At 44.2% G+C, this 25,254-nt stretch overlaps 2 protein-coding genes across 2 annotated transcripts; both read left to right on the forward strand.

The window, feature by feature from the left end:
- The first annotated feature begins 16 nt into the window (after nt 1–16).
- LOC118405672 (L-ascorbate oxidase-like) lies at nt 17–8,282 on the forward strand. Its single transcript, XM_035805273.1, has 10 exons — nt 17–633; nt 2,660–2,828; nt 3,022–3,174; nt 3,367–3,519; nt 3,674–3,765; nt 4,273–4,372; nt 4,650–5,526; nt 5,899–6,058; nt 6,419–6,626; nt 7,021–8,282. Exons 2-10 carry the CDS (start codon nt 2,679–2,681, stop codon nt 7,207–7,209), a joined length of 2,082 nt encoding a protein of 693 aa, XP_035661166.1. The 5' UTR covers nt 17–633; nt 2,660–2,678; the 3' UTR covers nt 7,210–8,282.
- Nucleotides 8,283–10,105: 1,823 nt separating this feature from the next.
- Nucleotides 10,106–23,164, forward strand: LOC118405417. The gene is made up of 22 exons (XM_035804916.1): nt 10,106–10,219; nt 10,353–10,524; nt 11,128–11,304; nt 11,759–11,911; nt 12,062–12,153; nt 12,280–12,394; nt 12,664–13,564; nt 13,890–14,049; nt 14,356–14,551; nt 14,935–15,150; nt 16,302–16,408; nt 16,610–16,725; nt 17,171–17,228; nt 18,740–18,908; nt 19,097–19,273; nt 19,489–19,641; nt 19,911–20,002; nt 20,124–20,238; nt 20,420–21,320; nt 21,470–21,629; nt 21,922–22,117; nt 22,364–23,164. Coding segments are annotated over exons 1-22 (4,806 nt in total). The 5' UTR covers nt 10,106–10,217; the 3' UTR covers nt 22,742–23,164.
- Nucleotides 23,165–25,254: the final 2,090 nt, after the last annotated feature.

Here is a 25,254-nt window from a genome sequence, read left to right on the forward strand (position 1 = left end):
TGGCGGTCACGAGGCACAAATGCCGCCGCTGCGCCACGCGACTTCACGCATTGGTCCAAAGTGCTCTGCTCAGTCCAGCAATAATCTGCTAGCTGTTTTAGATGATTTAAGAGTTCACCATAGCTAGAATTAGGATGAATTTTAAGGCTACTCCCAACCCAGCGCCGACCTTGTTTGGGGAGTGGTCGGGAGCAAAGTCGTGGGAAAGTCCTGAATGTGTGACAGGGGCTTTATAGTCGCGGTACAATAACACTAAGTTGTGTACAAAGTTTGCTTTAACCTGAGTATTGGCACCAAAAGCAGAGGATAGACTACGTAGACAGGTATGATATAGACAGCCATTAAAGAGAAGATTTCAACAACTAGTTTTCTTAGGTAAATAGCTTTGCTCTTTTCCTCTGCGTATGTTGGTTAGCTGAGAAAACTATGTTGAATTGATTCAGCAACCTGATGAAATTATTTACGGTGCTATGAAAACCAGTCTTTGTCTAAAAGCAACGTAACGCGTCATAGCGTGGGATTTGCAGTCTTACAAGTTACACCATTCAGTAGAAGAACGCACGTCGTCCAGTGCGCTGACGGTGGTCAAAGATTGGCTTTGCTTAGAACTTCCATCCGTTCTACAAATTTGAGGTAGGCAACCCCCTTATGTCTTTACATGGATATCAATTGTAGTCTGGTATCCAATCGTGTTAAAGCTCGCGTATGTTAGCTCCCCAGTCTCTGTGAAATATTTGCAGAGTGAACAGAAAAGACTTGGGAGCTATAATACGGTTACCAGGCTATCGGTACATCAACTAGACCCTAGTGCCCGTCCGGTGGGTACATACTCTCATCAGGCCAGGTCTATCTTAACAAAATCTGTTATTATTACCAGACATGATTGTGTAATGTCTCAAAAGGGTAGATGGAGTATCCAAGTCTTTGCAACCCCAATACTTTGATTGTGTCGTACAGAGTATGACTGAAGGTGAAATAGAACAGGTTATGTGGTTTGAAAAGTCGTTGATATTGTCGACATTTAAGTGAACTTGCTCTCTGACCCTTCTGTCCCACGGATTGAGGAACCTCGTGCGTTTAAATCTTCCCTCATACGTAGCTGTAGCATTGGCTTGTGGTATATATATATATGTCTAGAAAAGACTAATCCCGGCTGTCCATGAAAATGAGCAGTGACTAGTTAGTCTGGTAATGATACAATGTACAGTACTATATATTGACCTGTATAAAGGCGAGGCATGTCGACTAAGCCCTTGTCACACTAAGCCGACCATGATGACTTCCCGGCCTTCTCCAGACATTTTGAAGTGAGTCTTGAGTCAAGTCATTTTTTGTTACAAGTTGGTCGGCGTAGATAGCTAAAGGTAGTCTGTGTCATCCTACTATACATTTTGAAAAACTACACGGGAAAGTCATACCCTACTATAAAGTGCTTGAAGGAGTTTAATTGCGCTAAAATATAGTGGATTGCAGACTATTTCCAACCATGCTCCAACCTCGGTTGGGGAGTAGTCGGGAGAAAAGTCGTGGGAAGGTCCTGTATGTGTGACAGAGGATTTATATCGGGGTCCAGTATAGCGAAGGTCTGTACATTGTTTAGTTTAACCTGAGTTAGGCATCTAATCGTTTGCGTCTCTCATTACTAGTCATATGTAAACATTAGACATGTTGGAAGCAGCTAAATGAACATTTCAATATACGTAGCTTACTTGGCCATACAACATTTTTCTCTGCTTATGTTGTTTAACTAAGTAAACTCTGTTGAATTCATTTAGAAACCCAAAGAAACTATTTGCGGGGCTAAGGAAACAATGATTACTGTTTTACAAGCAGCTGAATTTATTTTGGAAAATGTATCCAGTTGTTTATGTAAGGGAACTGTTATCTTTCGTGTCTTTTAATCTGGAGATCTAATCTTCATCGACGTAAGAAAACAATTCTTTAGTTTAAAGGCCACCTAACATGTCATAGCTTGTGAATTGCAGTACGTCTCACAAGTTACACGCTTCAGGTGCGCTGAAAAGCAGTACGGAAGTCATCCAGTGAACTGTGGTGAATGATTTGCTTTGTAAGGAACTTTCAAATTTGAGGTGCGCAACCGCCTATTTTCTTTGCATGGGCATCAACCAGACCGTAGTGACTTTCTGGTGTCTACGTTCTTTTATCAGGCCTTGTTTCCATGTATCTTTACAAACCCTCTTGTGACCAGAACTGACTGTAGTTTGGCTCAAAACGGTAGATGGAGTATCTGAGCCTTTGCAGCTAACAGCACTGTGATTGTGTGGTACATTGTCTGACTGAAGGTGAAATAGTCTAAGAACAGGTTATCTGTATCCATGTGGATTGAACTCCTTGGATCCGTGAGTCTGGTTTTAATTCCAGGAATGGTGTAAGGGGCTGCATTCGTCATTTCGGATGGTGACGTCAAGCCTGTGGCCCGGTGTTTTGGTAGCCCGACTAAAATCGCGCTCCTAGCGGCCAGTCCTACAATTGACGCCGGCCTAGGAGGGGTCATTAACCCCAGCCAGCGAGAGATTACGTTAACACAGGCTAGGTGCTTGGGGAGTTTCAGATAGAGTCTCAGAAGCTAAACAAAATTTTTGCATACTTCTTGCACGCAAAATCATGATTGAAAAGTTATTTCAGTTCTTTCTTTCAGGTGGAGTACCAACGGAACCATGAATCTGCTCCATGTCTTTTCTCTTGTTTGCCTCTGCGTTACTATGGCAACTACGCAGAGGTGTACTGATGACGTATGTGAGTTCACCCTGGTGGTTCGTTACGCAAGGACCATGACGTATACCGATAGGGACGGCAAAGTGCACGGGGTAAGGCCGCCATTTTGATTTTCATTGCCTCTTGTATTGGATGTTATGATTTTCATAAGTCTATCAGACTGTTTTAATTAAAGTGTGTTATGTTTGATACAACCAAATTTCCGCAAACTCTAACCAGTTTGTTTTAACCTCAAGGCTTTTACAGTATTAGCAACTAATAGTTTCATATTTTTCAACATTGCAGGTCAAGATTCTACCAAACGGGAGCCTGCAGAGGATGGACGGGTCCATAGTTTCTGTAGAGGAGGCCATCACGGCTGATGGAGTGCAGCGAAACGTAATTCTCGTGAACGACCAGTTCCCCGGTCCTACATTGGAGGTCATGGAAGGAGCGCAGGTAAACAACGATATAAATGATAAGGTTGATGATTCCTAACTTTTGCCTTCAATTTAACTCTAATAACTGTCTGAAACCCAATGCATTAATTGACCATTGTGCTAATTTTGAACATATCCACGTGCACATGATTTGAACATGCTGTATTTTGATGTGTAATACCCACGGTAACCCACCTCTATTCCCGATTAGATGGTTGTAACCGTCGTCAACAAGCTGCTCAAAGAAGCCACCTCACTCCACTTCCACGGCATGTACATGCGCGGTGTGCCACATATGGACGGGGTGCCTTACGTCACACAATGCCCCATCCTACCCATGCAAAGCTTCACCTACAGGTTTAAGGTAAGTCTCCATAAAAACACCAGTATTATATCAACAGAATTTCATGCTAGAAGATGAGTATAACTCATAGGAAACACATACATGACACTTGTAAATGTGGTATAGAGTTATTTACGCTTGATACAGCTATATTTCTTTTTGTATATCACAATAGGCGGAGCCTGCTGGGACCCACTGGTACCACAGTCATCTTGGCTCACAAAAGGACGACGGTCTGTATGGGGCGTTCATAGTGCACAAGAACAGGTAGGTACCATTCAACAGTTCTATGTGATAAACCAGGAGGTACTGAGATTGAATTTAGGCCAGATCTGCAGTTTTTCCCATGAGTCAGGCTGAAACATTCTCCTACGCAGAGGGACCACAATCGTGTCGAAACTCCTTGTGGTCACCACTGCTGTCTGGAGCACTCAGATCAGTTACTGACCGCCCTGCCTATAAATATCAATGAGCTTACCCTTATATGGGCTTTCAGCCGTTGGGGACCGGGCGTAGGAGGTTGGAGCTATGTAAGACGTAACATGATTGGCTGATAGCTTCCCGGCGACCTTTGCTAGATCCCTTTCGAAAACAGAAAGGCCAAGAAAGGCCCATTCTCTGATTGGCTGACAGCTGGTTTGAGGCGACGTTCACAGTAACCGCTGGTGGGCCTTCAGACAGCAGGGCCCCAACAGGTAGTCAGCTGTTGGGGACCGGGCGTAGGAGGATGGGCTGAAACTGCTGAACTTCATGCTGCCAATGTGTGTTCTACAGCATGCCGACGACCCCATCCCTACCTATGTTCCTGCAAGATTGGTGGCACGATGACTTCGATGATATGGACGTGTTCGCCAAGGGTCCTGGGCGCTTCATTGTAAGTGTGCTGTTGAAAAAAACAAACACATTGAATAAGAATGATGTAGAAAGCAATCAGCTATGACAAGTAGGATTCTTACAACCATCTCTCTTTTTACAAATGGGTGATTTTCACACGTCATACAAAAAGACGTAAGGAATGCAAGTGTTCAACAACTACCATATTTTCTTGCTCTCAAAAATGGAACGTTCGGTCGCAGGTCCGGCAATATTTGACCTTTATCGTTGATGATGACTAGACATTCAATCTTATAATCTTATTGTTTAAATCCTAGGTTCACCCAAAAGATCGTGGATACAGCTTTGACGGTGAAGACCTGTCGAATTACAACTTCGAATCGGCCCTCATCAACGGCCGTGGTCGGTACAACAACAACTCCGCGCCGCTAACAAGGTTTGAAATATCATCGGGAGAAACCTTACGGTTCCGCCTCATCCACGTAGGCGCAGAGTACACCTTCCGCGTGTCCATCGACGCGCACAGCATGACGGTCGTGGCAAATGACGGACATGATGTCGAGCCGGTCCAGGTTCAGTCCATCCTCGTCTTTCCAGGAGAGTCTTACGACTTTGAAGTAGTCGGCGATCCGTCTAATAGTGGTACCTACTGGATCCGTGCCCAGACGCTGTTGGCGGGAAAAGGGCCCGATGTCGAGCCAGAGGACCGACTACAAGAAGTGAGAGCCATCCTGGCACATGCCAACAGCCCTACCGATGAAGACCCGAACTCAGCGATGCAAACCTGCACCGAAAACAGCCCGTGTCGAGTTCTGAACTGCCCTTTCCCGGCGTTCCCTGCAGGCAGCAATACGGAATGTGTCTACGTCTCAGACCTGAACAGCACCGAAGAGTACACAATACCGGACGAGTCAGAAACTGAAGAGTACTTCTTCACCTTCGTTGGTGGCTCCACAGTAAACGGTCGTAGGTTTGCCACCCCGAAAAAGCCACTGATCTTCAAAGCACCCTATGACATTACCCCCTGCGAAGCCACCTGTGAGATGGACATGTGTACGTGTACCTACATGGTGGAGATTCCACCCGGGAAGACCATCAGGTTTGTGTTGATAAACGGGCATCACCCCTTCCATCTCCATGGTTACGACTTCAGGGTTCTGGCCATGGGATTTCCAGACTACAACAAAACAACGGGTGAGTTTTCTCTCCACTTACTCCAAGAGGACTATTTACATTGTTTACACTAGGCTCGGTAATGAAATGATGTCCGCGTCCAAGTAATAAAATTGATCAGGAACACGAACTTTATTAAGACAAACTCGAAGGAAGAAACATTGTAGAAGATATCACAACATTGAATGTATATCAATGAATTTAGAAGAGACATTGCAATATTGAACCATGCGGAAGGAAAAATTGTAGCAAAATTTCTCGTCTGATAAATATGGTATTTCTTCTGGCATTTATATCATATTCATAGAAAGAAAGCTTCCGGGGTTTGAATGGTAAAACGTCTAGAGCGTTTTTCTTGTTGTTGATTGGCCTCCTTGTTGCACTGTGATTTAGGGCGCTTGCTCGCTCCGAACACTGACATTGACTGTGGGAACGACAGGAGATGCAGGATGGCTTCCTGGAACGTAAAGAGGCCGAACATGAACTACAACAAACCTCCCATCAGGGACACAGTCGTCGTCCCCGCTCTTGGATACACTGTGATAGAGTTCAGGTTCGTGGGTACTCTTTATCTACTTCTGACAAGAAGCCATGAGTTCTTTGACATGACAAGAAACCATCTTTTATGGAATAGAAGGCAAGACTGCATGCTCTCCCTACATTCAATTAGAATAGTGTTCTATTAGAATCAGAGTTTCTGATATGGAACACAGAAGTTGAACCTTTTACAGTTGACAAAAGCTAACAATGATATATGGCACTCACTTTCTAAGCAAAATATGTTAAATGTCTACACAGACCTTACACCAGGTCTTAGATACTGCCGCAGTTTTGCACAAGTCTTCTTTTAGGATGGTAGATTCATATCCCATAAAAGTATCCACAAGCACATTGATGATATCGACTGCCACAGGAGCAACAATCCTGGCTTCTGGGCCTTCCACTGTCATCAAACAACTCACCGAACCGGAGGGATGTCCATGATCATCGCGGAGGCCCTGGACAAGCTGCCCGCCCTGCCGTACGGCTTCCCGACCTGTGGAGACTTTACTGGGACCGAGAAACCACCAGGGGGAGGCAGCGGTGAAACAACAACAGATGCCTCAACGGCGAAGTCCGTGGTACGTAGTCAGGATTCAAGGGTGATGCTTTCGGTTTTGCATTGTTTTTAAATGATGATGAGTCTCTAAACCGTACATCTCTTTACAAAAGTTCTGCCACCACCTGCTTCAAGTAGGCCTACATTTTACATCAAACACTGTAACCTCACTGATCTAAAATTCCAGTTCTTTAATTTGTCCCTTGTTATGAAGTATTATTTGCTATTTTTGTCTTTGCCAGACAGTTGATCTACACATTGATGATCTTTGTATCTATTCTTTAGATCTCTTCTTCAGATGTATTCTGTGCTTTTTGTGTCCTTACCAGGCAGTTGATCCACACATTGATGATATTTGTATCTATTCTTAAGATCTTTTCTTCAGATTTATTCTGTGCTTTTTGTGTCCTTACCAGACTCTGGTCGAGTTGGAGCATCCCGAGCTGATCATCATCATCGTCGTCTCGGCAGCCCTGTCTGCTACCATCGCCGTTATGGCAGTCAGCTTCTACAATGCACGTGTAAACAAGAGCAAGAAGATGATGATAGAAACGCCGCCGGCTGTTCCGCAAGATCTGGAAGACACAGTAACAATGGGAGACTAGTGGGCCTTGCCATTGCAGGTAGATGCTGTTGAACACGCTGTTTGAACAAATGTGACATTGCGCAAGGAGGAGGCACAGAAGGTCCTAACACACAATCTACAATAAAGTGTCACCGTATTTTCAATTAATGAGTTGTAAAAATCATAAAATTTAAGAATTGTTATGTTTGATTTTTTCCTGTTATACGACCTTTCCCAGTTATAATACAGTTTTATGACTGTAGCATTTTAAAGTAATATAGTATTGTTATAACATTTTAGATCTAGATTTAATACGGTGTTGCGTTGATGTGAGTCATTGCTGTACAATTTAAGTCAACATATCAAAGATAAGTTAAACATTAGTGTACTATGATATTGGCGATCATCCATCATAGAATAGTTCTTAGCAAATTAAGATTAGTAAGATCTTCCCCATGTGGGCCTTAAGGCCTGTTAGCTTGATAAGAATACCGTTTGGCTATTAGTTGTTTTACATGCTCAAAAGTATCTTATGATAACGTTACTATGAACTAACATTAAATTGAAAACATGAATCATCATCATCATCGGTCGACGTACTTACCCATGAATACAGCTAGCGGATTTATGAGTTGAGATATTTAGAAGAACTATAATTGTATTTTAGTGTATCATTGACAGAATTATGAAAAGACTGGCAATTTCTTTTGCGTTGGGACGTGTTCTAAACACATCTGAAAAGATAGACGAATTATTAAGAGAGCAAACTCATTGTGTAGAGATTGCTAAGATAAAAAATGGAATATCGTTAAATTTTCATGTATCATGAGAAATGGAATATTGTTAATTTTGCATGTGTTTTGAGAATTCCGACACAATATATGTGTTTGTGTTGTTGTTGTTGCTATTGTGCTCGAATATTCTCATAATAAATGCAAATTTAACAATATTCTTATTCAAGGACAAAAGCGATGTACCAAGAAAGTGCAAAACGGACGGCACACACATACATGTAACTTTTCTTACGCCTAATTTCCAAATAAAGCCACAGCAAGAAATTTTTTGGTTGATATCATCGCGCTTATTTATCTTTAATAAACACTGGATAGGCTATTTAATCGTCTCTGCCCCTCATTACTTCGCTGTATTCAGATTTGATCATGATATCTTGCAGACAGCTAAAAAGAGAATAAGTATTTCGTTAAACAAGCACCTAACGTGCAGTTACTTGCGAGGTAGCTGTATCTGTATCTATATAGCCGGTATAACCACCGTTCGGCGTAACACACCAGCTTCACCAGGTATTTGCGGGCTAGCGCGTTACACGAATCAGTTCAATTCTACAGCAATGTACTGGGGATATTGTGCGGTGAACCGAGTACAGGTGCCCGGGGATGATAGGCGTATGGAAACATGATACAAGTGTGACGTCATCTCCAAGGTGTACGCTACCTCGGCGTGCCCATGCCTTTGTACTCCCGTATGTGTCTAAGGTCGCCCGGGGGAACTTGGCCATTGTGCTTCGTCCTCACCAGAACAGAGAGGTTTTCACTAAATACCAGTAACTGTACCGTTTCCAGACAGGTGGTTGCTGAGAGGCTTAGACCACAGGTATGCGCAATGCTTCTCTTTCTCCCTAAAGTACCCTTGCTTTTGTGTAACTATAGAGTCAAGTGTGAGGATACAACTTGTGGTGAAGTCCATTTAAAGTCACAGTCTCGTTGAGCGAGCTAGTTTCCTACTCTGTGACAACGTCTTTCCAGGTACCAAACAGTTGAATTATGGGCCCTTACGTTCAAAATGTAACGGCTGTGACATGATAGTCCGCACCTGTGATCACTCGAAGCTCGGTGTATGTCCAACTTGATATTGACACATAACGTAGCACATATTTAAGTCATAAATAAAGGGGGGGGGTCTTGTGCTTTTTTCGCTACGTGTTTTTGCATCCTAAACGAAAAGTAAAACGCAAAAGCCGCTAAGTTATTTACCGCAAAAACCTAAGAAAACAATTCCAAATTCAATGTGTTGCACTTTGATACTAATCATGTATGATAGAATTATTGAAGTGTTAGCAGCTTGTCAAGTTTGGTGACACCCCCCCCCCCACCATCGCTACATTGCAATTGCCTTTAAAGCTTACAGTTACTGATTAAATCGCTGTCTGTATGCAAACGTGCTTGGCATAACATGGGATATAGCAGAGCATGACAGCAATTTGACGTAAAGCATAGTCATAACCCCCACATAAATGCACTACTTGTAAATAAAATAAAGTTTCGCAGCCAACGCCCTTCTTATTCCCTGACTTATTACACCGCGTGTTACTTGATATGAGAGCCCCATTCAAGCTAGGTTGCTACAATACACCACGTTGTGATATTCAAGACTAGTGCAGCAACGTCATACTAAAAAGCGCCATAGCAGGGCCAAGCCCTTTCCAGGCTTGTCGATGGGGGATTTATTCTTTGTATGTCAACAACGAGAACAAAGAGTCGACCGCATACAGGTGTTAACATGACGATATTCCAACAATCAGAAAAACTTCGTGTAAAGAGAGTCTGTCAAAGTAGCTTCAAAAACCTACGTAGTGATATCCAACGGTGTGCAAGTAGACAGGATGGAAACATAAAACCTCCTACGCTTGAAGGAGTGGACTCAAAGTCCAATACCCGTCCTTGAGATTCTTGCTTTGTGTACATATCAACAACGAGAACAACAAAAGAACTCTAAACACCCGAGGTATAGACGCCAATGTTTGGCTGTTCTAAATGAGCCGTATACACGAGAGGATGCGAAACGGCATGCAAAACAGGCATTAATCAAGTTTGACAGCCAACGCATACGTAGGGCACCATGTACTAGGGTGGTATGCACTAGACAGATACCACTGGAAAGCTATATAAGTGCTAGCTTCACGAACTTGTGTCATTAAGCCACTGAAGAAGTTGTATGCAACGAAACCGTTTTGGCAGGCTGAATAAAGGTTCGGAAACTTGAACTATGGGGCTCCAGATGTCTTACTGAGGGATGACTGCGGTGCGATAGATGTCGGTTAACTGAGGAATTAGTCCACTCTACTATATACTAAAATTTGACTTACTAGAATTTTAGACCGATTCGCTCAATATTTTCAAACTGTCTGAACCAAAATACAAAGTTGAAAATCTCGTATTTTTTCAGGCAGAATCCTAAAGGAATCATGAATCTGCTCCATGCCTTCGTTCTTGCTTGCCTCTGCGTTACTATGGCAACGACGCAGAGGTGCACTGATGACGTATGTGAGTTCACCCTGGTGGTTCGTTACGCACGGACAATGACGCACACCGGTAATGCTGACGGCAGTGTCCACGGGGTAAGGCCGCCATCTTGAAATTTACCTCTGGTAGATACATGTATGTTATGATTTTCTTGAGCCTAGAGTTTGAGTCGACCAAGGCAGCTAGTGTCAAGTGTGTTTTAACACTGTTAGGATAAACTCTAACCAGCTTGTTCTTCTATCTAAAAAATGCAATAAACTGGTCATGTACATGTGTAAGCACAGGGAGACGCATTGTGGGTAAAATGTCAAAGTTGATGGCCCCTGAGATATAAACAAAATACGTCTGGATATGTTTGAAAGACATAACGTACCTGTTTGCAAGATATGGGCCATCACTTTTGACCGTTACCCACAATGCACCTTACCGCGCAAGCGCAGTTTGAACCGTGAACTGACCAATAGCTAAGTATTCACAAATGGTCCAGATCGACAATCTGACAAACGGAAGCCTGCAGAACGTTTACTCGTTTTCTCAAGCCAGAAGCCTGTATGTCGATATATATATAGTATAATGTTGTTGCAGCCTCCAACCAGATTGTTTTTTATTCTTAAAGAAGTCTAGTAGGATTCTAAAATTCTCACTGTATTTTCTTTTACATCATAGAAACCAATAATTCGTTTTTGTTACCACTCCAGATTGAGATTCTGGCAAACGGAAGTCTGCAAGACAAATACTCGCTTTCTCAGGGAGACATGGACGGACCCATAGTTCCTGTGAATGAGACCATCACAGCTGATGGAGTGCAGCGAAACGTAATCCTCGTGAACGACCAGTTCCCCGGTCCTACATTGGAGGTCATGGAAGGAGCGCAGGTAAATGCTGACTGTGATGATGATACCTATTTAAGTCTCTTTACTGCTGATTAAGCTTCGCCTACACAGAAAAGTTCATTGTGTGTAATATGTCAAAGACAAAGTTGAGCATACACAGCGAAAGTTCATTGTAGGTAATATGTCTTAAGTTGAATTTAAAGTTGAGACATAAACAAGACATGTCTGGACAGTGTACTAGTATCAAGCATGGTCAAGACAAGACCTGTTTATATGATAGGGACACCATCTTTGACATATTACCCAATAATGCATATCCCTGGGTATCCGCAGTTCAATCCGTGGAAAAGTTTTTCACAAAATTTTACTAACACGTTATCACCAATGTTTATATGGACCACTGAGCTGACTTTCTCCTGATGTACACAATAATCGCAAACTTGCACATGGATAAATATTGATGCTTGACGACCATGTTCCATTGACTCCCTATTAGGTGGTTGTAACCGTCGTCAACGAGCTGCTCAGAGAAGCCACCTCACTCCACTTCCACGGCATGTACATGCGCGGTGTGCCATATATGGACGGGGTGCCTTACGTCACACAGTGTCCCATCCTACCCATGCACAGCTTCACCTACAGGTTTAAGGTAAGTCTCGATATAAACACCAGTACTACATGAAGAGAGGACGCGTATATATCGTAAAGGACACTAGACTTGTAGAAGTCGTACAGAGTTGTTTACACTTGTTGCCGCAGTCTAAGATGCTAAGTGTGATTTTCTGATTCTATACTACAGGCGGAGCCCGCTGGTACCCACTGGTACCACAGTCATCTTGGCTCACAGAAGGAAGATGGTCTGTATGGGGCATTCATAGTGCATAAGAACAGGTAGGTATATAGCGTTCTATACGGCACACCGGAAGGATAGTTTGATACATTCTTTGCCCAGTCATTTCTCATTGAGACAGCCTGAAACTGCCGACATTCTTGTTAACCTTTGGTTTTACATTACAGCATACCGACGACTCCGTCCCTACCGATGTTCCTGCAAGATTGGTGGCATGATGACTTCAATACTATTGACGTGGACAGCGCTTATATGGAGCACAGGGGTCCTGGGCGCTTCTTTGTAAGTTTGTTGTTAATAAACAGTAGAAGAAGCGAAAGTGACTGAGATAAAACCGATGCGGTGCAATATGATGTATATTACGATGTCCTATCACCAAGTCTTATCTTACAATCATACTTTTCAGATGAGGTAAACTTTCGCAGAACTTGTTGTAATGATTTCGTGTTTGCTTTCTTGCTCTATGGATAGAAAATTGCAATGACTGCTCGTCTGACTGGATGTACTTTGTTGTTGGTGATCATTGGACATTCGTTCTTATCATATCCTAGGGCCCCTGGCAGGAGCGTGGCTTCAGTTTTGAAGGTACCGAACTGACGGCTCTCAACTTCAAATCGGCCCTCATCAACGGCCGTGGTCGGTACAACAATAACTCCGCGCCGCTAACAAGGTTTGAAATATCATCGGGAGAAACCTTACGGTTCCGCCTCATCAACGCAGGCGCAGAGTACACCTTCCGCGTGTCCATCGACGCGCACAGCATGACGGTCGTGGCAAATGACGGACATGACGTCGAGCCGGTCCATGTTCAGTCCATCCTCGTCTTTCCAGGAGAGTCTTACGACTTTGAAGTAGTCGGCGATCCGTCTAATAGTGGTACCTACTGGATCCGTGCCCAGACGCTGTGGGCGGGAAAAGGGCCCGATGTCGAGCCAGAGGACCGACTGCAAGAAGTGAGAGCCATCCTGGCATATGACAACGCTCCTACCGATGAAGACCCGAACTCAGCCATGCAAACCTGCACCGAAAACAGCCCGTGTCGAGTTCTGAACTGCCCTTTCCCGGCGTTCCCTGCAGGCAGCAATACGGAATGTATCTACGTCTCAGACCTGAACAGCACCGAAGAGTATTCAATGTCGGACGAGTCAGAAACTGAAGAGTACTTCTTCAACTTCGGATACCAAATAGGCTCCTCAGTAAACGGTCGAAAGTTTGACACTCCGAAAAAGCCACTGATTTTCAAGGCACCCTATGACATTACCCCCTGCGAAGCCACCTGTGAGACGGACGGGTGTAAGTGTACCTACATGGTGGAGATTCCACTCGGCAAGACCATCAGGTTTGTGTTGATGGACCTCGGAGTAGAAAGTGAGGGACATCATCTTATCCATCTCCATGGTTACGACTTCAGGGTTCTGGCCATGGGATTTCCGGTCCACAACGAGACAACGGGTGAGTTTTTTAGCCTCCCTGGCAGACTTTCGGAGCAGCAGTGCTTTTGGGCGAGCGCAGCGCTGATTCGGGGTTTTCTATGCCAGGGAAGGGAGTTTTTCAGGAATTTTACCGCCCTCGGCATAGAGAACCTTACTCTGAATCAGGGCTCCCCAAAAATAAACACCGCCGCCTCGAAAGTCTGCGAAGGAGGCTCCGAGTTTATTTGCACAAAGATTTGCCGACAGTCGTAACAAAAGAATAATTTCTTGGTTAGGATGACATGTTTTAGTCGCAAAAGATAACATCATTCTATTAACCATTGCTGATGCCCTATGACATGTAGGTCGTTGGATCTCTCAGAACGCTGACATTGACTGCGGGAACGACAACAAATGCAACATGGCTTCCTGGAACGTGACAAGGCCGAACTTGAACTACAACAAACCTCCCATCAGGGACACAGTCGTCATCCCCGCTCGTGGATACACCGTTATAGAGTTCAGGTTCGTGGGTACTCTTCATCTATTTGCGTCTCGAAGAAGTTTGCCTTTTTGGTGAGGCCTAAGAGGCGGGTGTATGTCCTCCTCCTGGTCTTTAGATCAGAAGGAAGGTACTAGTTTTCTAACACTAACCTTTCAAAGTGTGACTGCAGAAAATCAAACTTTTTACAGGTGGCAACAACATCTTGCAGCGTCCAAGTGGTACTTATCATTAGATGTTAAGTCGCACAGTCTTCTAAGTCATTGTTTTTTAAATGTTACGTTCATATCTTACGAAAACTTAATTATCAATGATGTCGACTGCCATAGGAGCAACAACCCTGGCTTCTGGTATTTCCACTGTCACCAAACAACTCACATGAACGAGGGGATGTCCATGATCATCGCGGAGGCCCTGGACAAGCTGCCCGCCCTGCCGTACGGCTTCCCGACCTGTGGAGACTTCACTGGGACCGAGAAACCACCGGGGAGGGGAAGAACAGTCGCAGCAATGGAACAGTCCGTGGTAAGTAGCCAGTAGTGATGCTTTCATTACCTCGTCATGGGCGGATTTCAATGATAATGCTGCCAGTTTTGATATCTCGTCTTCTAGACATGCCATGCGCATTCTCTAGGTTTCAGCCCCATAGTAGCGTTGGATATACAGAGAATTTTGTTTGAGCCGTCAAAGGAGAACAATTAAAGAAGGGTTGACGGATCGTGATGACTTTTGTTATGTATTGAAATACTTTCTGAAGCCCTTTTTTAAATGGTCTGTCGCCACCTACATCCCACAAGAATTTTCATTTTACACAAAAAATGTTAACCTCACTGATCTATAATGTTCATATTGGTGATTGTGTCTGGCTTTAGCTGTACTCTTTGTTTGCTCTTTGCACATGTAATCAGACTAAGGTGGAGTTGGACCACACTCAGCTGGTCATCATCATCGTCATCTCGGCGGCCATGTCTGCTACCATCGCCCTGGCAGCAGTCGGCATCTACAATGCACGTGTAAGCAAGAGCAAAGAGAAGATGTTAGAAACGCCGCCGGCCGCTCCACGAGGTCTGGAAGACACAGTTCCGAGACAAGATGGTGCCACGCCATTGCAAGAAGACGCTGTTTGAGCAAATATACCATCTTTTGCGAAAGGGGGAGGGGGGAACAAAAGATCTTTCAAAGGGTCCGTTATTTTCATTTTAACATTGAAAATGACAGGTTGTACATTAGTATTTATAACATTTTACTAAGTTGTAACATTCTATTCAAGATTCACTTATGGCATTGTTTTGATTTGTTTCATTGAGGTATTACCGAGTGATACTGTGTATTACCGGGAGCATAAAATCAAGAAGAATGTTGTGCGTTTTTCTTTCCAGAATTGTGATATTTTCAAACATCTTTGTTGTTAACGTTACTATGACCTAACATAACACTACAAGTGGCTGTAATTTCAGCACAAACGCGGGTCGTCACATATAGATATTTAACGGCCCGCTTCATTGCCAAGTATTGACAGACGACGAAATTTATATGAATATATATATAGAATATAGTTCAGATACTTAGAAGTATAGTTGTATTTTCATAGTTTATCATTTGTAACCCATTTATGATTGTGTTCATTCATCATTTGAATACTAGTAGCGATTAGAATTGGTATTGCAGTGCTCTATTACGGAATGTATATTTTATTATTTACTATCATGTTCTTTGTATTAAATGTATTTATATACAGCATCATTTACTATCGTCTTAATTAAGCTTGTGATATCTCTTGTCCAGCGGCTTTCTTAAGTTATCGTTCTTTTTTCACAATTTTTATACAGTAAACAGATCGGAAATTTCTTTTGCCCTTGGAGGTGTTTGGAAAGAAAATAATCATTTTGTTAAAGATTTGGAAGGATAGGCGACCGATTGAGAGAGCATAATGGTTGTATAGAGTTTGGAAGAGGAAAATAAATATTGTTAAATTTGTATGTATTTGGAGATATCGAGCCAAAGAACAACAACAGAGACGTATATACATGTAAACAGGGCTAAAACGTACCCCCAAAGGCACAAAGCAGATGATAAGTAAACAGATACATGTCACTGTGCTTCTCCCAAAGTAAACTCTATTTAGAATTTCCCATTCTCTTACTTCAGGATAACTGAGCCTTACGTTTGAACCTTACCTTACTTAACTTTACGTTCGAAGTCCAGTGTATATCAAAGGGCCTATTTTCAGTGACCAATTGTAGATCATCAGCCATTCTTGGTTTCCATGTCACAGGCGAAAGTCAACGCCTTCCAGAGACAAGTGGTGAAGCGATCATACGTCGTGTGTGACCAGGCCCTAGGGCCTCAAGTACTGACCACCGACAAACCACTGGACACCAGGTGAACAAATTCTACCTGCGCGGCGGTAGGGATCAAACAATGGCCGGCGTACACAATCAGATTTCTCTGACAGTGAAAAAAATCGTAACGTTTTCTAACTGCCCCTTTTCTGAAAGTCACAACCTCAATGTTTCAGAGCATGAGTAGATGGGAGGGTATGGCCCCTTTAAGGGTAGGTTGTATTACAATGTTACCCCCCAGGACGTTCTTACGTTTCCAGCAGCGTGAAGCGATAGGCGTATTGGATACAGGATACAGATGTGACGTCATCAACGAGGTGTACGCTCCCACCGGCTTGCCCAAACCTTTGTGTATCGGTATGTATCTTGGGGAAATCTAGGTCATTGTGCTTCGTCGACGCCAGAGCCTTAACTGAAAGAGATTTGCACTTGGTAACATTACCGTTTCAAAACCAAGTGGAGGCTGGGAGTATTACTATACAGGTAGGCATAATGTTTCTCTTCCCTTTCTTCTCACGGTAAACTTGCTTTTGTGTAACTGTGGAATCGAGTGGTCAGGTCGTGGTCACATTGCAAGCGACCGCAAGTTGTGGTCAAGCCGGCATCACACTACAAAGCTAGCGTCACAATTCAAGCGAACGCCGGCCATATTCAAATCGGCCGGAGCTCGCGGAATTTCAAAATCGCCAGAACTTAAACCGTATGTTTTGCTGAATATCTGCCCCGTCACAAATTGGAAGGGTCTCGGTGTGTCATTCCAGAAAGATTAAGTTATTGTGCTATTTGCCCTTTTGGTGCACAGATGATATCACAAGGAAGTTTGAATCCCAACGGGACGAGCTGCTAGAAATCTTTAGCCAGTACTTTGACCGAAAATGCCCATTTGGAGCTCACCGACACGTCGTCCGAGCTCATATCAGTTCATGTAATGATTCCAAACTGTATCACTTGAACTGGCGTATGTTAAGTTAGAAACGTAGCAGAAGAAATTAGTCACGAAGATTGCTGTTTGTTTGAGCCGTTGTTAATTCATGAGAAGCTCAAATCGGTCGCTTTTCATTACAAATACAGTTTACACCATTCAAAGTACTATTAAGTCTATACACATACTTTTACACGTAAAACAAATAAGAGTGAGAGCTGTAACATGATATAAGTCCGTTCGTTTAGGTCGTTTCTGTTACTTTAAGAGTCTCTTAAAGGAAGCCAGAGTTGGGGCGGTGCGTATGTCTGGTCGTAGACTGTTCCTGATATTGAGTCCCGGTAGGCTATGGTTCTCGCTGGGGGTTTGGGACAACCAGTTACTTACTGTCACTTCTCCGTAACACGTATGCGATTTTCTGCTATGTTGAATTTCATGAGGAAAGTAAAAGCTTTTTTTACTATCTCCCACAAAAAGGGACATCATTCAACAATTCAATACTAACGAGGCATGATTCTGAAGAATGATGAAAGTGTTTGCAGGTCTGGTGGACCCCCCCCCCCCCGCCGTCGCTCATCCGTAATGGCCTTATAAATGTTATTGATCTAAGCACTGCATGTGTACAAACGTGCTTGACGCTACGTGGAATTACTAAGTATAGCACGGCACGGCAGTCATATCAACTCAAAGCAGAACCATGGATAAACAGAACCTCCCACCAGAAGGTATTGCTAAGCTAAATAACCGTGTCGCAGCCAATACAACGCCCATTTTATTCAGTCACTTGTTTACCCTTGTGTTACCTGATATAAGGGCACCATACAGGGTTGCTACAATAAGCTACATAGTGATATCCTAGTGAAGCAGTGTTTAAGGATGGTGATTGGAAACATTAAACTAAAAATAACGTAATACAAACGGGGAAAGATCTCCTTTCTGCGCTTACACACTTTAAGGGACTGGAATCAGCGCTAGAGAAACAAGACCCATTGGAATTGGAATAGGAGATTCTTACTTTGTTGATATGTCAACAATAACAACAAAGGATGGACCGCATACAGGTGTTTACACACTAATATTTTGCTGTTCTAAATGACCCGTAAGCACGAGAATGCGTGTCCACTCACAGGACGTCTACGATTCTGTAGGACAGCAAGCGTGCAATATAGGCATTAATCAACGTTAACAGTCAAACAAACAACGGCAGGTGGTGCTGAAATATAGCAAGGCATGTATACAATGTCCTTGGATAAACTGCAGATGATTTAGTCAAAAGTCATTGTATAAAAAAATCCACTTATTTCCATAAGGCCACAGCAAGTACTAGTAAGTTTTATGGATGGCATCTTCTGCTGACTCCAAGTCTAATGAGAGAAGGCGAAAAAATGCTTACAAACTTTTTTCAGTTACTGTAGTACATGTGATGTAGTGATTTTTACTTTCTTATAGACACAAACCCAGAGGAATCATGCATCTGCTCAATGCCTTCATTCTTCCTTGCCTCTGCGTTACTATGGCAACTACGCAGAGGTGTACTGATGACGTGTGCGAGTTCACCCTGGTGGTTCGTTATGCACGGACAATGACGCACACCGAAAGAGACGGCGAAGTCCATGGGGTAAGGCCGCCATTTTGAATTTTGTTTAACTCAGCAGGTATGTCATGTTTCCTTATATAGAGTATAATGTTGTTGCTACCTCTAAGCAGCTTTGTTTGTATTGTGAAAATTCTCGTTATTTTTTGTAAATTCTCATTGCATTTTCTTTTACATTTGAAACCAATAATTCGTTTCTGTTACCACTCCAGATTGAGATTCTGACAAATGGAAGTCTGCAAGACAAATACTCGCTTTCTCAGGGCGACATGGATGGACCCATAGTTCCTGTGGAAGAGACCATCACAGCTGATGGAGTGCAGCGAAACGTAATCGTCGTGAACGACCAGTTCCCCGGTCCCACACTGGAGGTCATAGAAGGAGCGCAGGTAAATGCTGACTGGATTGATGATACTTATAAGTCGGTTCACAGCTAAAACTAAAACTTTCAAAATTGACGGGGCTCCGAGACATCAAAATTTTTCCTTCATTTCAATATCATTCGTCTTTATTGACCGAAACTTCTGATGATAACCCCATAAATCACAAACTAGTATGGAGAAATTTTAATATGTTATAGCCATCACCATTCATTATCGATTAGGTGGTCGTAACCGTCGTCAACAACCTGCTCAGAGAAGCCACTTCACTCCACTTCCATGGCATGTACATGCGCGGTGTGCCATATATGGACGGGGTGCCTTACGTCACACAGTGTCCCATCCTACCCATGCACAGCTTCACCTACAGGTTTATGGTGAGTCTCCAATGAAACACATGTGCTAGCCGCGTCGGGGACAGCGACAGGAAGTTAGGTCAGAGGTCCCAGAATAGGGTATCTCATTTCCTGTCTCCAATTTTCAATATGCATGTCTGTTGCCTTATGAGAACCAATTAACAATGCATAATACAGTTTTAAACATTTCATTTCGTGACATTAAAAATATCATTCGTCACTTGTAAACGTCGTACTGAAAGTCATGTTTAGTGCAGCTGTGTCTCATATATGCATTCATATTACAATAGGCGGAGCCTGCTGGGACTCACTGGTACCACAGTCATCTTGGCTCACAGAAGGAAGAGGGTCTGTATGGGGCATTCATAGTGCACAAGAACAGGTGGGTACTATCACAGCGTTCTATATGATAAATCAAGACAGATTTAACACGGTGATCTGAAGTTGCTCCTTGAGTTAACTTGAAGCTGCCGATTTACATGCATCCTTTGCTTGTTCTACAGCATGCCGACGACTCCGTCCCTACCGATGTTCCTGCAAGATTGGTGGCACGATGACTTCAATAACATTGACGTGGACAGTGCTTTTATGGAGCACAGGGGTCCCGGACGCTTCTTTGTAAGTTTGTTGTTGAAAAAACACTGCAGAACAATGCCTATTTACTGGATCATGGACTAATCATTTATCTGACGTGTCTTTTTTTTTTCGAATGAGGGACTGCGTGATAAAGGGACATAAACATTGTAAGTTTTAGACAATAATATTTAATATTTAAAGATTTAATCTTATCATATCCTAGGTCCCTTGGCAAAATCGCGGCTTCAGTTTTGACGGTAACAAACTTTCGTCTGTCAGATTCATATCGGCCCTCATCAACGGCCGTGGTCGGTACAACAACAACTCCGCGCCGCTAACAAGGTTTGAAATATCACCGGGAGAAACCTTACGGTTCCGCCTCATCAACGCAGGCGCAGAGTACACCTTCCGCGTGTCCATCGACGCGCACAGCATGACGGTCGTGGCAAATGACGGACATGATGTCGAACCGGTCCAGGTTCAGTCCATCCTCGTCTTTCCAGGAGAGTCTTACGACTTTGAAGTAGTCGGTGATCCGTCTAATAGTGGTACCTACTGGATCCGTGCCCAGACGCTGTGGGCGGGAAAAGGGCCCGATGTCGAACCAGAGGACCGACTACAAGAAGTGAGAGCCATCCTGGCATATGACAACGACCCTACCGATGAAGACCCGAACTCAGACATGCAAAACTGTACCGAAAACAGCCCGTGTCGAGTTCTGAACTGCCCTTTCCCGGCGTTCCCTGCAGGCAGCAATACGGAATGTGTCTACGTCTCAGACCTGAACAGCACCGAAGAGTATTCAATGCCGGACGAGTCAGAAACTGAGGAGTACTTCTTCAACTTCGGATACCAGATTGGCTCCTCAGTAAACGGTCGTAAGTTTGCCACCCCAAAAAAGCCACTGATCTTCAAGGCACCCTATGACATTACCCCCTGCGAAGCCACCTGTGAGACGGACGGGTGTACGTGTACCTACACGACAGAGATTCCACTCGGGAAGACCATCAGGTTTGTGTTGATGAGCCTCGGATTCGGAAGTGGAGGGCATCACGTCATTCATCTCCATGGTTACGACTTCAGGGTTCTGGCCATGGGATTTCCAGAGTACAACGAAACAACGGGTGAGTTTTCTTCTAATTTTCACCAATTATAAGTCTGAAATCTGCACAATATCAACCTCCGTTGTATCAATGGTAAAGGAAGTTTTGTTTAGCTTTCATGGTAGAATGCTGCCTTCTATTTATTCTTCTTAATGCCCTATCATGTGTAGGACGATGGATTACTCAGAACGATGATATTAACTGTGGAGACGACAACAAATGCAACATGGCTGCCTGGAACGTGGCAAGGCCGAACTTGAACTACAACAAACCTCCCACAAGGGATACAGTCGTCATACCCGCCCGTGGGTACACCGTTATAGAGTTCAGGTTCGTGGTTACTCTTTATCTATGACTGTCTTGAAGAAGACTAAATTTTGGCGACGCCTCAGTGCATAATCCTGTCATAGATCATCATTTTAAAGCCTGACTGTACAAATGACAGCTTTGACAGGTGAAGGAAGCTATAGCAAAAAATATGTTGCTACCATCACTCCCTGAGTAGTAGATGTTAAGTCATGTATATAACCTTAAGTCATTAGGGCATGTATTTGAAATGTTGAATTTATACGCCACAGAAGAATCACAAAAGAACTAATATTGATAATATCGACTGCCATAGGAGTAACAACCCGGGCTTCTGGCTCTTCCACTGTCACCAAACAACTCACATGAAAGAGGGGATGTCCATGATCATCGCGGAGGCCCTGGACAAGCTGCCCGCCCTGCCGTACGGCTTCCCGACCTGTGGAGACTTTACTGGGACCGAGAAACCACCGGGGAGGGGAAGAACAGCCGCAGCAATGGAACAGTCTGTGGTAGGAATTTTATGGCGATGCTTTTATATAGTTAGTTTTGCATTCTGTGAAAGGATGGCTTGTCTTATGAACAACTTCACTTCACCTAGTCCCATCCTCATCTGGTCTGGGACAACTTACGTACTACTTTTTTCACAAGCGTACTGCCATCAACTCAATGTATCTTTACACCAAATCCTGATCTATTTAGTTTAGTTGTTGTCTATGATGCAATGTACATTCTTTGCATTGTGTGTCTTTTGTCAGACTCTGGTGGAGTTAGACAACACCCAGCTGGTCATCATCATCGTCGTCTCGGCAGCCATGTCCGCTACCATCGCCCTGGCAGCAGTAGGTATCTACAATGCACGTGTAAACAAGAGTAAGGAGAAGATGATAGACACACCGGTCAGTAGTATAGTAGGGACACGCTGCGATGATTATTCAGGAGCAAGAAGGAGCAGGTCAGAGGTCAAATATGATGTATTCGGCGGAGCAGGTCAGAGGTCAGATATGATTTATTCAGGCGCAGCAGGTCAGAGGTCAGATATGATTTATTCAGGCGCAGGTCAGAGGTCAGATATTATGTATTCAGGCGGGGCAGGTCAGGGGTTAGATATCATATATTCAGGCGGAGTAAGGTAACTATGACAACCCCACCCCACCCCAAATGAACCTCCCCTCTCTAATCGTGAAAGACATTATGCCCTTATTTGGTCTGGTTCTAAGTCTCTAAGTCAATCAATCGGTTGAATCTGCTGAGATCAGTCTCTAATGGATGCGCTGAAAGCACAAACAACAGACGTCTTTCGCCAGTTACTATATCACAAAGCCCCAGGCTTGTTTCCCCAACATCGGCGACTTCCCAGTTCGGTGGAGTACGTAAAAGTAATACAATGGGTGGATACGATCTCGGCGGACGAGGAATATGAAAAGATTATAGACAATTTCGTGGATAACGTACCCAACGCGAGGGATGGGCTGAAAACGGTGCTCGAAAAAGTACTGCAAGAGGAACGATTAAACTGGGGTCGACTCGTTATCGCAATGTCTTTCGCCGCGGACGTATGTGAGGGTCTGCATGGGGGGTCCTGACAACGCTTTACGCTAAATTCAGGACGGTCGACTACGTTTTACGTTAAATTCCGAAGGCTGGCAACGCTTTACGCTAAATTCAGAAAGGCCGCCAACGGTTTACGCTAAATTCTGAAAGACTGGCAACACTCGGCAAGGGCGGAGGCATGCCCCGCCGGGAAGATTTTGAAATTTTGACTCTCTGAAACACCATTTCCTGCGCATGCATTTTGTGGATAAATTTTCGCTGGTAGGTAAAGCTAAGTTAAATGGCATATCTAATTAAAGATTCACAGGGGTTCAGTGTAAGCCACCCAACAGATTTTTTACCATGCCGAGCGCCGAAGGGGCGAGGTGTCGCAAGGGAAGTCCGGGGAAATGTGAAATCCTGACACCCTGAAACGCGATTTCCTACGTTTTTCTGGCTATTTTATCAAGCTGAGTTAAATGACATTTCTATCAGCAAAAAGGGTGTTTGAGTTTGACACGTCACATCCCCCAACATCATTTTCAGAATTTCGAGCGCCGAAGGCGCGAGGCGGCGCAAGGGAGGACTATGAAAATTTTGAAATCTTGACCCTCTAAAATGATATTTCCTGCAATTTATTTGATGGGCAAATTTTGCTGGCAGACTAAGCTAATTTATAACTTCAATGACATTTCTATTAGCAAAAAGGTTTTCGAGGGCGAGGCCACCGATACAATTTTTACCATGTCGATGACCGAATAGTCGCAAGGGAGGTCCGGCAAAATTTTGAAATCTTGATCCTTTGAAACGCAATTTCCTACGCTTCGACTTACGAAATTTGGGAGGCCAGACTACGATTTACGGGTAATTTTTAGGCTAGATTACGTTTTACGTAAAAATTTTGGGCTAGATTACGCTTTACGTGAAATGCACTGGCTACGCTTTACGGTAAATTTTCCATCCTCACTACGAATTACGTGAAATAAAATAGCTTCCCTACGAATTACGCGAAATTAAAAGGCCTGCCTACGCCTTACGGAAAAGAGCATGCAGACCCTCGTATGTGTCAACTTGCACGAACGGTATGACAAAAATACCGACGCCATCTCGACCGAGTTAGCACCGTTGATTTGCGACTATGCGGGAAACTGGTTGTTACGCCAACGTGGATGGGACGGATGGCTTGACCGTATCCATCGTTTGTACAGTGTCTCTGTTGGCTTCTCACTGCACACGTTTGCATCATCGTGACGTAGATTTTGCACCGAACACGCCCGAACATGTTGAAACACGCCCACGTAGGGTACGCTGGTTGGCCAACGCTAGATGTAATGTTGATTTACATAATTGCATGAAATAATGAGCCGCACGCTAATTGGTTGGGGCAGGGCAAGAGGTCCTCATAAGGCAGACCCGCCGCGATCTAGCGCACCTACGGATCTCCGCCGCCTCGCTGACGACCAAGAACCCGACGAGCCATGGACGACTCAGTGATTTATCCGCAAGATCTCCAATATTGGAGGACACTGCCCGCGTACACCGGGCTGTCTAAACCTCCACAGATGGACGCAGCGACGAAGACATCACCCCGTCACGACGGAGCCCGGACGCCGCCAACTGGAGACGTACCAGACACTTGGCCCGCGACCAACACAGCACCGACCGTTAAACGACCCCGAAAGTCGGAGGTTATCAACGACGGAGTTGAAGCCAGGTTCTCTATTGGCGAAGACGTATTTGTTACAGTCGGGTGTTTCAAGGGGATGCCGCTAGTGAATGTGCGGAGGTTCTATCGACCTTGTCCCGGGAAAGACGTGTGGAAGCCCGGTAAACAAGGGCTGGCTCTAGCCCCAGAGCAATGGCTCGCTCTCAAACGCAACATGAGCAGCGTGTCGTCAGTTCTCCTGGCTTGCGGATTTTCAGCCAAGCACACATCATACAACGGTAACGGGAGCACGTTCCTACCCAGCCGATTCGACCTGGGAAACCAACGATATGCCGTCGTGGAGCTGTTCAGAGGGAAAGCGGTCGTGAGTCTACGAGAGTTTTTCAGACCGAAAGCGGATCAAGACAAACTCCTCCAGGGCATCCCACTGCTGCGCTGATAGGTTGAGCC

The sequence above is a fragment of the Branchiostoma floridae genome, chromosome 18 (assembly GCF_000003815.2).
Source record: "Branchiostoma floridae strain S238N-H82 chromosome 18, Bfl_VNyyK, whole genome shotgun sequence".
NCBI classification, from domain to species: domain Eukaryota; kingdom Metazoa; phylum Chordata; class Leptocardii; order Amphioxiformes; family Branchiostomatidae; genus Branchiostoma; species Branchiostoma floridae.